This window comes from Cinclus cinclus, chromosome 20 (genome assembly GCF_963662255.1).
Source record: "Cinclus cinclus chromosome 20, bCinCin1.1, whole genome shotgun sequence".
Taxonomy (NCBI): Eukaryota; Metazoa; Chordata; class Aves; order Passeriformes; family Cinclidae; genus Cinclus; species Cinclus cinclus.
The window spans coordinates 2,936,229-2,951,946 of record NC_085065.1 but is presented as its reverse complement, the minus strand read 5'-3'; the positions used below and the strand labels follow the sequence as shown (position 1 = coordinate 2,951,946).

Genomic DNA, 15,718 nt, shown 5'->3' with positions numbered 1-15,718 from the left:
CTCCAGCCTCTAAGTTTGCGGACCCTCAATCCAGCACTGGCACCAGCTTCTCCCTTGTCCCAGGGAAGAAAAGTAAGGAAACTTCTTTTGCAATGCAATTGCCCAAAGACAGCAAAACCCAAAGAAGGCACTGGTCATAGTGTGCATGCAGAGGAATCTACTACAGTCTTTATTCACTAGACACTGAAATGGGTACAAAGACTCATGGCAGAAGGAAGCGACCGAGAGGTTCACATTTTGTGCAGCCCCTCAGGTCACTTTACTGCCTCATGACATTCTCACTCTTCCTCTTCTATCCTCCTATGGAACTCCCGGCTCTTGGCTCGGAGCTTGTTGACCTGTGACTCTGCAATGTCAGCCCGCTCCTCGGCTTCCTCCAGCTCATGCTGGATCTTGCGGAACTTGGACAGGTTGACATTGGACAGCTCCTCCTGTGTGGGGAAAGGGAGTTGGTGGTGAGGAGCCCAGGGCAGGGATTTTGTTCCACTTGCACCTGGGCTTTGTTGAGCTGCAGCTTTTCCCTAGGGAGAAGGCACAGATCTCCATCCTATTTCTACCACTGCTTGCACGTCACCCTCACATTTAGCTTGTCATAATTGCCTTTGAGGAAGATCCATTGTAGAAGAAGCATAATGGGATTTGAACATAATTCTGCTTTGGAATGGGAGAATGAAGCAAAATGGGCAGCTGGAAATGTGTGGGGGGTTTTTGTGTTTTTTTATTTTTTGGTTTTTTTAGCACTAGAATTAAATGTTCAATTGCATCTGCAGACTCTTTAGTGAGTTGAGGAATTTATGAGAGAGGATTCCAATACAGCTCCTCTCATAAATTGCCTTAACTGAACCAGAAGTCCTACTCTGTGATGGATTCTTTCCGAATTGAAGCAGCTCTGCTCAGATAGTCTTAAATTCAGAAGCTGTAGGACTTCCTTTCAGGGTACCCCTGACTGCTGCATGCCTAGAAAAAGCAAACTTTCTTTGTACAATTATGAAAGCATAATACAAAGCAATATGGGTGAGGATGTCTAACTCCTTCCCTGTCTTCTCTCAAAACTCTAAAAATAAGTTGTTTTCAAAATTGTTTAATACATTGTGCTACCAATATCAGTCATAAGACTTACAGGTTATAATGCAAAAAATGCTATGTGCATTTGCCTTCCTCAGTAGACTAAGACTCATACACGTTGGCAGGTCTGATTTATGATCCTTTCAAGAATTTGAAGAACTCCACTACTGGTGACTAGCATCTTCCAACTTTCTTATAATTGTTTCCTAAATGATCAAATTACCGTCAAAGAAAGTGGTTCGTGCCAAGCACTCAGAGAGATACTTACAGCCTCCTCAGATTGTCTCTTGTAGGATTTCACTTTCATTTGCAGCTTGTCCACCAGATCCTGCAGCCTGAGGACATTCTTCCTGTCTTCCTCAGACTAGGGAGGTTGGCAAAGAGGATAGAGAGTCAATTTTTGGTCCTCCATCAGGCAAGGTTAACAGTTCCCCTTGGGGATGGTGTGTGCAAAATGTGACTCACTGTGAGAAAAGCCTGTCAGAGCAGGAGACCTCCTGCCTTACCTGGTAGGTCAGTTCCTTCACCCTCCGCTCGTACTTGCGCACACCCTTCACGGCTTCAGCGCTGCGCTTCTGCTCAGCATCAACCTCCCCTTCCAGCTCCCGCACCTGCAAGGACAAGCCCATCCCTGCAGCTTCCCTGCCAATGTCTCTCCAAGGACACGCTCACCCAGCCACAGCCCCAGCCCTACACACCCTGGCCTCCAGCTTCTGGATCTGCTTCTTCCCTCCCTTCAGTGCCAGCTGCTCAGCCTCATCCAGACGATGCTGCAGGTCCTTCACTGTCTGGTCCAGGTTCTTCTTCATTCTCTCCAGGTGGGCACTGGTGTCCTGCTCCTTCTTCAGCTCTTCTGCCATCATGGCCGCCTGATCAGAGCCAAGGGTCAAAGCCATTTTAGGACTGGAGATATTTTGGGCAGAGTACATTGACCATCAGCAATGCCAGGAGAACCCAACTCACATCTGTGATGGCCTTCTTGGCCTTCTCCTCAGCATTGCGGGCTTCCTGGATGGTATCCTCCATTTCACCCTGGATCTGGGCAATGTCCGTTTCCAGCTTCTTCTTGGTGTTGATCAAGCTGGTGTTCTGTGCAATGGGAAAAACAAGGCAAAAGTTCCATTCTCAAACCTGCCATAATTAACCTTCTACCTGAGCAAAGTCTTTCCCCTTCCAGCTTCCACCTCTTCTTGTGGAATTATTGTTACAATGGCTGTTTACAAAATGTCAGCCATGGTCTTGGGGAATGGATGCAAACCACCTTTCCTGGGGGACAGCAGTAGAGAGGCCTTTCTAATACTGCTGTTCCTCTGGTAAATTCCAGCCCTCTGTGTTTGGCCACTGTCAACACAGGTCTTTGTTTCCTGCCCTGACCTGGGTGTGGAGGAGCTGCACACGTTCAGTGGCATCCAGAAGCTCCTGCTCAGCCACTTTCCTCGACCGCTCCGTCTGCTCCAGGGCTGCCCGGAGCTCCTCAATTTCAGCCTGCAGCAGGTTTGCTCTGCGCTCCACCATGGCCACTTGCTCCTTCAGGTCATCCTTTGTCCTAAGTGCATCATCCAGATGGATCTGGGTGTCCTGGGAAGAAAGACAAATTACCAGGTGTTAGTGTGGACTTGAGTGGAGAAAATGTCAGAAATCTCATTTTCTCTTTTCTGTAATTTTGTTGAACAGACCTTGAGCACTGCCTGGGTGTTTCTCAGGTTCTTCTGTGCCTCTGCAGCCACACGGTTGGCATGGCCCAGCTGAATCTCCATTTCATTCAGATCTCCCTCCATCTTCTTCTTCAGCCTCAAGGCTTCATTCCTGCTCCTGATCTCAGCATCCAGACTGCTCTGCAAGGACTCCACCACTCGCTGGTGGTTCCTTTTCATCTGGTCAATCTCCTCATCTTTCTCAGCTACCTTCCTGTCAATCTCAGCCTTGACCTGATTAAGCTCAAGCTGCAGGCGCAGGATCTTCCCCTCCTCGTGTTCCAGGGAGGCCTGGACAAGTGGACACAAACGTTGATAGTATTGAAATCTTCCTTCCTTTCTTCCTTTTTTGGGAATGATATTTTTAGAGATCTCAGCTGTCTGCACTCCCCAGCCAGAACAGAGGGGAATCCAGCCCTTTTCAGCCCTATTTCCTCATTTATTTAGTGCTGGCACCAGTGATTATGGTCACGTACCTCAGCTTCCTCTAGAGCAGCCTGGATTTCAGACTTCTCCTGCTCAATCTGCTTCCTGACTTTCTCCAGCTCATGAATCGCTTTTCCTCCCTCAGCAATCTGCTCCGTGAGGTCGGAAATCTCCTCTGTGGGAACAAAGATCAATGGCATGGTCAGGCACAGAGCAGAATGGGAAGGGTCCTTTCCCACCAAGGTTACAGGCATCTCTGCAGACCTGCAGGCACAGACCCATGAGCAATGGTGGTAATGGCTGATAGTGAGAAATGTCAGGGAGGAGCAGAGGGCCAGGGACTTACGCTGCAAGTTCTTGTTCTCCCGCTTCATTGTTTCCAGGTGGTCCAAGGACTCCTCATAGGCATTCTTCATCTTGAACAGCTCTGTGCTGAGAGAGCGTGACTCCTTCTGGGAGGCCTCCAGCTCAGCCTGCGTTTCCTCATACTTCTGCTTCCATTCTGCCAGGATCTGCAGAGAAACGGGCTGTGAGTAGGGCTGTGGCCATCATGGGGGCATGCTCTGGGCAGGAGTGCTGGTGCTGGAGGCCAAAAGACCTTGTCAAAGTTCTTCTGCTTCTTATCCAGAGCAGCACAGGCAGCATTGGATTTCTCCACGTCAATCATCAGGTCCTCCACTTCATTCTGCAGTCTCTGCTTTGTCTTTTCCAGGGAGGCACATTTGGCATTGACAGCCTCAACATGCTCCTCTGCATCCTGCAGACGTTGTGCCAGCTTCTTCCTAGGAGATAATTTCAGCTCATATTAGTACTGGGTTCTAATGTGTGCTTTTTACTCTAGTGTGCCTAATCATTTTGCAGCTTGCAGTCACACAGTATTAAGGGCTACATTTATGCTTTTTTTAGTCTTCACCGTCACTATACCGCTAAATACATTTTAGGATAAAGTTTCTCATTTTCTATTGCTCTTCCCCAGATGAAATCCATGACTTATTCCTCATAATATTGTGATGTTTCTCTTGCAAAGTAACCTTTGAATTTACAGTCTTACTTTTCTTCTTTGCCTGTCACAACTTACTTGGCCTCCTCAAGCTCCTCCGTGCGCTGAATCGCGTCTGTCTCATATTTGGTTCTCCACTGGGCCACTTCACTGTTGGCCTTGGACAGGGCTCTCTGTAGCTCCCCCTTGGCCTCCTGCTCCTCCTCATATTGCTCCCGGAGCAAGTCACAGTCGTGGCGAGCGGACTGTAGGGCGTGGGCCAGGGCATTCTTGGCCTTGGGAGACAGTTGTGTTGGGACAATTAATTTCCCAAGAGACAGTAAAATATATGTCATCATAAATGGGATTAAAGACCTATAATTGTTTTTCTCTGTCTAAGTATCCACTCTGAGGGGATGTATTTACCAGCTTTTCACACCAGAAGGGGAGGAGGTAAAATTTCTCACGTTGCTTGACAGCTCAAAAATTAAAATTATCCAGCTAACATTCTGATATTATGGGAGAGTAGGAAATATCCATAAAGAAAACAAATTCCCAAACCAAAATCAACTCCTTACAGAAAGTAACTTTACCTTTATTTCTTCCTCTAAATGTCTCTTCAGTTCCTCAATCTGTTGAGTGAATGCCTGTTTGCTTCTGGATAACTGAGATATCAAACCATCTTTTTCTTCCACCTGGCGTGAATATTCACCTAAGAAAGTTTTCCGAGAGATTACCATTTAAAACCAATATTAAATCAATATTTGTTTTAAGCAAAGTATACCAGCTTACAGAGAATAGATCAATTTGAGTATACCATCAATATTTTCTCATTATCATTGGTTACAAGTTGCTCCATTCCAGAGGCTATAGGGGTGTATTACCTGACTCTGTCTGCAGACGAGCTCTTTGAGCATTGAGGTCATTGATCATGCGCTGATGCTCTTCTTCCTTGGTCCTAATCTCACTCAGCTGGTCTTCCAGGGTGCGGCACATCTTCTCCAGGTTAGCCTGTGCATCAAAGGCATGTAAAGAAAGAGGACTACCACTACGTTCTAACATGCTGTTTCAAGGTGAAAAAAAGTGCAACAGGATGGGATAGCAAAATACAATCAGAATCAAAATCATGTATTAGGGAGTGCATAATCAGGCAGTAATATTACAGAAACACTGTACCTTAGCTTTGGAGACAGACTCCATGTTACTGGCCAAGTCATCAATCTCCAGCTTCAGCTCACTCTTCTCCTTCTCCAGCTTCTGCTTCACACGTTGCAGGTTGTCGATCTGCTCCCCCAGCTCAGCTGTGCTGTCCGCGTGCTTCTTGCGCAGGGCGGCAGCCGTGGCCTCGTGCTGCAGCGTGGCCTCTTCCAGGTCACGGCGCATCTTCTGGAATTCTGCCTCACGCTTCTTGTTCATCTCCACCTGAGCTGCTGTGGCCCCTCCTGCTTCTTCCAGGCGCTCGCTGATCTCCTCCAGCTCCCTGGACAGGTCAGCCCGATGCTTCTCTGCTTTAGCGCGAGAGGTTCGCTCTGCCTCAATTTCCTCCTCCAGCTCCTCAATACGGGCCTGCAGAACAGCAGGGACCCTTCACACCCATGTCCTCCTCGTGCCTGTGCTGCACCTGAGCAAGGCAGGGCAAGGAACAGACACTTGCCTGCAGCTCCTTGATCTTCTTCTGAAATTGCACTCCCAGGGCTTGTTCATCCTCAATGTTGCTCTGGATCTGGCTGATTTCAAAGTCTTTCCTTTGGGAAAAGTGAACTGTGTTAGAGCTCAAAGGAAAAAGACAAGTGCTGCAGCCCAGCACTCAGGTGCCCCAGAGCCACACTTACTTCTTCAGTTTCTCATCCAGCTGCTGCTTGTCATTCTCCAAATCCATGATGCTGTCCTGGGCCAGCTTCAGGTCCCCTTCCAGTTTCCTCTTAGCTCTCTCCAGGTCCACACGCAATTTCTTCTCTTGCTCCAGGGACCCTTCCAGCTAAACACAACAAAACCATCAGTGCTCTAACAGCCAGGCCAGCTCCACACCTGTCCTGTTCCTGCTCTATGTCTGTGTGCTTACATCGTCCACTTGCTGTTCCAGCTTGGTCTTGGCTTTGGTCAGAGTATTGACTTTGTCCTCCTCTGCCTGCAGGTCATCCAGGGTCTGCTGATGGGCCTCTTGGAGGGCTTTCTTCTCTTTTGTCAGCTTCACAATGGTCTCGTCCAGGGCTGCCATCTCCTCAGTCAGGTTTTTCACCTTTGAGAAGAAAGGAGTAAGCACAGATAGAAGATGGTGCTTAAAAACTTCATAACAAGACAAATCTTTTCCAGAGTGCGAGTGACAGGTTCTGCCTCATACCTTGTTTTCCGTGGCGTGTTTTTCCTTCTCCACCTTGGCCAGTGTTAGCTCAAGGTCATCAATGTCTTTCTTCAGCTCTGAACATTCATCCTCCAGTTTCCTCTTCTTGGCTGTCAGCTCAGCATTAATTTCCTCTTCATCCTCAGCCCTTTCAGTCACCTCCTTAATTTTGGCTTCCAGCTGGATTTTGGTTTTGATGAGCTGGTCACACCTTTCCTCAGCATCAGCCAAGCTGTCTGCTTCCTGGTAGGGAGACAGAATTTTGTTGGTTCTAATGTTTTAAACTTTCTCTGCTCTGCCTCTTTTATCACTGAGTAGCAGCTAAACCTGGCCTTCAGCTCCAGCAAGAGAAGTCTCTTTACTGCTACTCACCAAGCAAAGGGAGGATGGCTTTTCCCACACCTGCATTCACAAGTACTTCTTTCAAGTGTGGTTTGTATTTTGCTGCAAATTAATTCATTTTTCTACCTCATGTCAACGATCTACTTTTGCCTCCTTCCTCTGCGGACCAGGCTCCCACTTGAAACTGTCTGTATCTTTGCATTGGCTGCCAGAGTGCTTACCACATCACTGCCAGAATTTGTTTCCTCAACTTCACATATGTATGGTGGATAATTCCCCAAATTTATGACTTTTGGTCTTCTAAAATCTGATCTTCTGTTCATAAAGAACAATCAGAATGTTTTAGGTAGACTTATTTTCTGAGTGATAAACTAAAGGTAATACACTCACAGCCTGCACTTGGAGCTGCAGGTCATTTTTCTCCTGCACCAGTTTCACCATTTTCTCCTCCAGCTCCTTCCGCTTTGCCTCAGACTTTGCAAGCTCCTCCTTGGTTTTCTCAAACTCTTGTTTCATGTTGGCCATTTCTTTCTCAGACTCTGCACTCTTCAGCAAGGGCTTGATCTTGAAGAACAGCTTCATCCATGGCCAGTGTTTGACATTCATGAATGCACGAATGTTGTACTGGATGCAGAAGATGGATTCCCTGAGGTAGAATTAAAAAGTACAATGAATATTCTCAGTCTGATGCGTGTCAACAATTTCCCCCAAGCAGAGTGACTTTAACTGAAGAAGAGGAAGCCATACCTCCTCTCCACCATTCTCTGGTACTCCACCCTCATCAGGAAGCCCCTGCACCTGGCCTGGGTGCGGGTGATGAGCTGTGCCAGCTTCTCATCCCTCATCTCCTCCAGGAGTCCCAGCAGCCCAGCTTTGAAGAACACCTTGAGAGAAGGAATGTGTCAGCACATCACTGTCAGGTAGAGCAAAGCCCAGGCAGACAGTGAATGGGGGCATTTGTACCTTGGTGTGTCCAAATTTGTATTGGGTGTGATCCACATCGATTGAGCCAAGGAGCTTCTCAGAAGCCTTCTTGCTATCGATGAACTGTCCCTCGGGGATGGCACTGGCATTAAGCACCTTGTATCTGTGGAATTAGAGGAAGATAAGGCTATTTTTTCCGAGCAACACACAGCAGCCACTAAACCCCACCAGCTCTTTTTAAAGTTAGAACACAGCTTAAATGATGCTGACAAGCACAGTGCTCTCACCTCTGTTTGAAGTCAGCATAGAGGACTCTGCTGGGGAAGCCTTTCCTGCAAATCCTGATCCCTTCCAGCACGCCGTTACAGCGCAGCTGGTGCAGCACCAGCTCGTGCTCCATGGCACCTGGCAATGCAGAGCACAAATGAATGGCACTGATTGCAGTGCAGAGGGGAAGAGATATATCAGAGCAAGGATCTTTCTGCTTGAGCATCTTACCAGGTGTTTTAGTCTCATTGGGGATGATACAGCGCACAAAATGGGGGTGAGTGCTCCGCAGATTTGTCATCAGCTTGTTCAGGTTCTCCTAGAGGAACCAGTTACCAGTATGAGTTTCCTTGTCTAGAGTGTTTGATGCACCAAGCCCAGGTTATGACTTTACAGCTTCTCAAGCTGGGTTTTGGAGCATTTTGATAAAGCCACAGAAACCAAAAATTTCCTCTATTTGAAGACACTGAGCACCATTTTTAGACTGAAATACTACAGTGCTGCTATTGATTCTGTGAATACTAATATATAATTTCATACATTCACAAAGAATAAATGACTTATATTTTTCACATTCTGCCTTCAGAAGCCAATCTACTTAAGTTTTTAAAAATAAGGATTTATTCCAATGAGATAAATATCTCCTTGGAAATTATTTTCTACTACTCAACAGAAGTGCAGGAATACTAATATTACCATTCTAGTCTTAATCAAAGACATAAAAATATGAAGATCTGAATGATGTGTGCTAATGAAAATAAAAGGAAACCACTACAAATTAGTGGGTTTCCATTATTTTGAAGACTAAGTGCTCATTTTTGGACATATGTACAATTTAAAATTGTCCCTGGAAAACGTGATGTGGAATTTACAAAGAAATTTACACCCTTTACAGTAATTTAAAATAGCTCTTTCAAACTTAGTATTAGCCCATGCCCTTTCTTCACATTTTAGAGATAAAAGGTGCAGTACTATACCCGGAAAAGAGCTGAGACAGTTTGGAAGGAAGAACCCTTCTTCTTGCCTCCTTTCTTGCCACCACCAGCCTCTGTGGATTGAATAAAAAAAAATACAAACAAACAAAAAACCTTTTTAAATTAACTTGAAACAACATTAAATGTTTAGTGCTTATGACTTGAATTTTGTGACAATTGTCCCACATTAAAAATACAATTTCCACAAAACTGACCAGCATCTGCTCCACCATAGTTGGCAAAGAGTAAAGCCAGGGTCTTCACAGATGATTTCTGGTACAGCCCAATGACAGTTTCATTCAGAGGGTCCTTGTTCTTCTCCAGCCAGCCAGAGATGTTGTAGTCCACTGTGCCAGCGTAGTGCACCAGGGAGAAGTGGGCCTCGACCTTGCCTTTGGCAGGCTTGGGCTTCTGGAAGTTGTTGGACTTGCCCAGGTGCTGGTCATAGAGCTTGTTCTTGAAAGAGGTGTCAGTTGCCTTGGGGAACATGCACTCCTCTTCCAGGATGGAGAAGATGCCCATGGGCTGGGAGAAATTACATCAGACAAGAGGCAGAAACAGATTAGAAAAATGAGAATCAATCAAAACAGAAACAGAGAAACAGATTAGAACCAGTCTTTTGATTGGAAAGTTGCTGAAGTCAGAAAAGGAAGCTGTTCCCATGCTGACTTTAAGTCAGAGAAAATCAACTAAGGCTCAACTTTTTCCAGTATTGCTGTTTCATTCAAAATTATGGAAATGCCTTTGATGATGAAATTATTATGGATATGACAATGTGAAATACTATCCTCTCCATAAACCTATTTATTGATAAGTACTTAGAGAACATGACCACCTTTTTCACTTCATTTTGTAATTTGGCAATGAATTATCTCACCAAAAGTCCTGATATCTGAGTGATGATCTCCAAAAACACATCTACCCTGTTGCCACTTTCACATAGTATATATTTGAAGAAGCCAAAATATTCTCACATGGTTCTTAATTGTTTCTCTTGGCAGGAACACAACACCCAATTTATATTAGACTTGAACAGGAAGGATACCTTCTCAATGAGCTCAATGCAGGCAGCCAGGTCCATCCCAAAATCAATGAATGTCCATTCAATCCCCTCCTTCTTGTACTCCTCCTGCTCCAGCACGAACATGTGGTGGTTGAAGAACTGTTGCAGTTTCTCATTGGTGAAGTTGATGCACAGCTGCTCAAAGCTGTTGTACTGCCAGACATAAAAAGGCATACAATGCTTTCAAGGATCAGCAATAATACCAGTGTGGTTTTTTGTGCAATCCGAATTGACCATGTCTCATACTTTAAAAACAAGTCGTCTTCCTGTGTAGATTTCCTTTGCCGTCTCTCTAGGATAGGCTTTGTATTTAGAAAAGAGAGGTTTCTAATTTAGAGCAATTAGAAGATTAGTTTTCTATTCTACTATTTTTTCAGGACTGGAAACATGATTACAAATGACCTATGAATAAGTGTAGGGAGATACTTCTATTAAATATATTTCAAAATTCTCAATTATAGTTCTACAAAAATGCTAGGAAAGCTGTACTCCTTACATCAAAGATCTCAAAGCCAGCAATGTCCAGGACACCAATGAAGTACTGCCTGGGCTGCTTTGTGTCCAGCTGTTGGTTGATGCGAACAACCATCCACAGGAACATCTTCTCATAGACAGCCTTTGCCAGGGCACCCACTGAATTATTCACCTAAAGCATAGGGAAAGCTTTGGAGGTTACTATACACAGCAGAGGAGAATCAATGGGAACCATCACGACATGCTCCATATTACCATATTTTTCTACCTGCTGAACAGTTTGGCCCTTGGTCACGTATTCATTCCCCACCTTGACTCGGGGGTAGCAGAGGGCCTTGAGCAGGTCTGCTGAGTTCAGACCCATCAGGTAGGCAGCCTTGTCAGCAACTAAACACCAAAGACAGAAGGGTAGATATTCAAAAATTCTTAAAAGACAATGTTTGACTGACTGGACCTATACTGTTTTGTACAAGGTTGCACAACAGTATCTGTGAAAGCTACAAAGCTAATTTTCCGTTTGAGTTCAAGATTCAGAGTCTGTAACTCTTTCTGAACTTCAGTTTCTACAAATATTCTTCAAGAGAGCTCATTGCCTTCATCCTCTTTCAGGTGTCAGTATGGAACTTCAAACTTTCTAGTCGTACAGCAGGAGGATTTATTACTCAGAAATATGGAGGTAGGGACTGTCCTTCCTGCTGTAACAGCGGCCAATGAAGTACACATCTCACATCAGAGTTCTCTTCAGCAGGCGAGGGTGAAGAGGAGCACAACCTTGTGTCTCGTTAGGCTGAACCATTTTACTGCTCCATTCTGCAGCAGAGGTTGCAAGGTAGTATTTCAACTTAAGCATGATTAGCAATGTTACAGCAATTGACATGCAAATCTCCTGGCTTCCTATCAGTGTACACTAGATCCCTTATATAGTAGTCACAGATGAAAAAGTACAGGTATCATTACATGAGATGAATGCCTCAACTGACATCTAGTCATGGAGCAACTATTCTTGTTCTTAGTTAACACACTTAAAGCATTAAATCTGCCTAAGTCCTTTTGTAATTAAGGATATCTCTTTTGGAAAGCTTGCTGAATTTGCTGATACCTTCTGTGCCATCTGGCTCTGCCTGCTCTTCACGCTGTTTCTGCTTGAACTTCAGGTTCCCATAGTGCATGACAGCCCCAGTTAGCTTGTAGATGGCTGTTTTCTCATCAGCACTGAAGCCCAGGATGTCAATGGCACTCTGGCAACAGAAACATAAATGTATATATACCAGGGCTCAAATCCACCAGACAATCATTTGTTAAAGTTACTCACATCCGTGGCCATCAGCTCCTCCTGATCATCAATGCTGGGGACTGTGATCTCACCTTGACTCACAAAGTGGAAATCATAAGGGTTGGTGGTAATGAGGAGCATGTCTGAAAGCAACGGAAGGATAAAAACGAGTTCAATTTATTTTCCAGGTAACACAATGAACTATTGCTCAGTGATCTTCCTTCAAAAAAAATGAGTGATCTTTCCTACCAATTAACTCTGGCTTCTTGTTGGACATGATCTGATAAAAGATGTGGTAGCTCCTTTCCGCCTTGAGCTGGAAAGTGACTCTGGACTTCTCCAGCAGATCTGGCAAGGATGGTAGGACACAGTCAAGAACAAGAAGTGGGGAAGGCTGGAGGGAAGGGGATCAGGCCAGAAAGATGTCTTACATGTTTCAATGTCAGCAGAAGCCAGTTTGCCTGTGGCCCCAAAATGGATTCTGATGAATTTACCCTGAAAGCAGCAGGAAAGTCAATCAAGACTTATGTTACCAATCCAGACATCAATAATATTCAAACTGGTGTTGACAGTTGTCCCAAGTAGCAACTCACAAAGCGTGAGGAGTTGTCGTTCCTCACGGTCTTGGCGTTTCCAAAGGCCTCCAGCAGTGGGTTGGCACTGATGATTTGATCCTCAAGCGTTCCCTGCATGGAAATAATTATTGCTAGTTATCCTTTCCAAAAATCATGCCAGGAACAAAGGAAAAAATTGATCCCAACATATGTCTATTAATTTACCTGCATTTTGCCTGATGCATGTTCTTCCTTCTTCTTCTCGCCACTGGCTGCAATTGTTGCAAAGTACTGGATGACACGCTTTGTGTTCACAGTCTTCCCAGCACCGGATTCTCCGCTGCCAAAGCCAAGAGAGAAGCAGAGGGTGCGTGGTCAGGCAGGAGGTGCCCTGGCACCGGGCAGCCCCGCAGGGACCCGCGCAGGGGGTGTACGTACGTGATCAGGATGGACTGGTTCTCCCGATCTGTGAGGAGACAGAGGTAAGAAAGAGAAATAAGAAAAGAGAAATAAGAAATTCAAGAACTAGGAGAAAAAGAAGAACTGAATCTTCCAGAGGACCCAGGAAGAGAAAAATACCAAGAAGTGCCCAGAGAATTCTAGTGGGTACTTTTGATGCTATCAGCAGTACATCAGCTATTAGCAACAGGTTCTGTAAAGGAAACACTTCAGAGGAACTTCAGCAGTCTTATGCCTTTGCTGACATTGTCTTTTCATCAGGCTACTTATTTCTCTCTTAATAGGAGAGTAGAGGTAATGAAAATATTGAGGTTGCAATTTTTTTTGTATGTTAATTCTTCTGAATCTAATAGTTTCTTGAATAATCTTATGGAAATTTGGAGGCATCATTAATTACAGAAACATCTGACCAACCTCTTGCATCCTTTTTCACCTCTGTTTTTTAATCCCTCTATATACAGAAATTATGTATTCTTGAGATTATACATCAACAACATTCATTTTTTTATTTTTCTATTCTGAATGCATTTCCCAGTGTCTAAGAAAAGAACAAAAGAGAAGTTCTAAAATCCTGCACACCTTTTACTTCAATATATATATAAGGAAGAGAAAATGAGGTGAAAGGAAGAGGAAAAAGCAGAATGAAATTTTTTGAAGTCAGTATAAATGTTAAAAGTTGTATTTTTTTATTTTGTTACATGAAGTTTACTTTTCACTATACAGTGCAATTGATTCATAGATGCAACTACAGATCAGTGGAGAAGTTCCAGAGATCACTAAAGGCTGCTTGTAATTTAGATCACATGGCCATGATCTACATAATGAAATCCATTTTCATAATAAATGCCTCCAGTGAGGCTTATGTACCCATTTAAGGTAGAGATCTCTGTTTTATTTCTCAACACTAATGCTTGAAAATTTAAATTTATATTATACACATCATTTATAGGGTATCTGTCATTTAACTGTACCCCGTACTCTCTGAGACTAATTTAGTGATTAAGATACATAAATCCATCCATCCATTTATGTAAGATTCCATTATAGGCATAAGGTCTACACCACACAATAGGTGACTTCTTTCCAGTGAATTTGCACCCCCTAGGTTATGTCCAGGTCTTTAGTGATTCTAATGGGAACACTGACAATCAGCTCTCACAGACCATTACAGTTAAGTGAATGAATCTTCCACTACTTTCACACACGCCATTTTTTTTTAAGTGTGGCACCATATTGCCAGAGAATACCCTACATCTATTTCCCTCTACAGATAGATGATTTCAAGAGCAGCTCAAAGGAATTCAATCACTCACCAGTCAGCATAGACTGATAGGCGTTGTCAGAGATGGAGAAGATGTGTGGAGGGGCCTCCTGGCGCTTCTTGCCTCGGTAGGCCAACACCACCTCGGGGTTGTACACCGGCAGCCACTTGTAGGGGTTGACGGTGACGCAGAAGAGACCCGAGTAGGTCTGTGAGGAAGGGACACAGCACGTTGGCTTCCCCTGAGCCTGGCCCAGCAGCTCCTGAGGCTGCCCAAAGGAAGCTGCTGCTGCCACTTACGTAGATCATCCAGGCTGCGTAACGCTCTTTGAGGTTGTACAGCACAGCGGGTTCGTGGAGGTGGGTCATCATGGCCATGTCCTCGATTTTGTCATACTTGGGAGGGTTCATGGAGAAGATTTGATCTTCCTTCACGGTCAGGGTCTGCCAAGAAAACAGAAGGTTCCACATGTGTCACCTAAAAGCGCAAAGTGGGGATTCAAATGTTGTTCTCCAGCCTTGTTTTTTGACTCACCTCTCCCCCTTCAGTCTTGACAGTGACTTTTCCTGATTCCCTGCTTTGGATTGTCCCTTTCACAAAGGATTCTTTAGGATGAGCCACAAACACAGATGACTTGGCATCAAAAGGTTTATTTTGGGCTGCAATTCTCTCCTTTTCCGATTTTCGGAGGTAAGGAGCTGCCTCCCCAAAAACAGCCATCTCAGCGTCTCCAGAGGCCATGTCTGCCCTCTAATGAAAGCTTGTCAGCAGAGGTGTCTTGTAGAGAAAAAAAAGTTTTTGGTCATCAAGAAAAATAATACAATCTATGCCAATGAGAAAGCTCCTTGCTCTTTAGCAAATACATTCCTAATGAGTGTCCAAAATAAGCTCTTAGGAAGAAACCAATTAAATCCACTTTGACTGAAGTTACAAGTACCCTAGTCTGAATCCAAGAGTAAGACTTGGACTTCTACAGCATGTAGATCCTGTAACAGTAAATAGAACATCTGAATATTGAATATGGTTCGGTAAGTCACCCTGAAGTCTGACAATGTTTGAGTTTTTCACATAAAAAATGTACAGTCTTAGAAAAATCACTCTCTGATCTGGTCCTTAATTATGAGCAGTGAGTCTTCAAGAGAGTCCTTTCTTGATGAAAGGGTTATCTTTCCTATTACAAATGAAAAATTACTTAATTTTTTAGATCTTTCCTATATCGAGCTATCTACCCTCAGAAAATTCAACTGGAACATAAGAGGATTTATGAAGAGAATTTGTTCAGCTTTTTAAGTCCTGTCCTAGAATATAGACTAGGAATGGATTATTCAGTGCATTACCTTTGGATAACAGCTTGTATCCTGGAATATGGCCAACCCTGTAAAATAGGAATGGCAATTGTTTCTCATGGCTGAACAGAATTGCATAAAATACTGTACATTTAAAATACAGACATGCATCAAAATCACACTGAAAATTTTTGTTCACATAGGCACTCCCTCATGGAAATTGTTGTTAGAGACAGAAGAAATGAAACAAGATATTGCAAGGACATTTTCCTCTTCCTCCAAGTTCATGAAATGCATGCACTTACCTAGAAGCCTTCTGCGGAGACAGGCTAGAC

At 44.2% G+C, this 15,718-nt stretch overlaps 1 protein-coding gene across 1 annotated transcript; it reads right to left on the bottom strand.

The window, feature by feature from the left end:
- Positions 1-278: 278 nt before the first annotated feature.
- On the bottom strand, positions 279-14,838 carry LOC134052122 (myosin heavy chain, skeletal muscle, adult-like). The gene is made up of 38 exons (XM_062506389.1): positions 14,632-14,838; positions 14,397-14,540; positions 14,149-14,305; positions 12,815-12,842; positions 12,602-12,716; positions 12,416-12,508; positions 12,254-12,317; positions 12,072-12,170; positions 11,862-11,965; positions 11,649-11,787; positions 10,818-10,936; positions 10,572-10,721; positions 10,058-10,228; positions 9,228-9,537; positions 9,016-9,086; positions 8,270-8,357; positions 8,059-8,176; positions 7,811-7,934; positions 7,595-7,731; positions 7,238-7,493; positions 6,506-6,748; positions 6,227-6,403; positions 5,997-6,142; positions 5,819-5,909; positions 5,341-5,730; positions 5,049-5,175; positions 4,758-4,876; positions 4,264-4,460; positions 3,784-3,967; positions 3,532-3,697; positions 3,236-3,360; positions 2,742-3,050; positions 2,440-2,643; positions 2,029-2,154; positions 1,764-1,934; positions 1,572-1,676; positions 1,334-1,429; positions 279-431 (listed from the first exon to the last, which is right to left on the bottom strand). Exons 1-38 carry the CDS (start codon positions 14,836-14,838, stop codon positions 279-281), a joined length of 5,823 nt encoding a protein of 1,940 aa, XP_062362373.1.
- Between the last annotated feature and the right edge of the window lie 880 nt (positions 14,839-15,718).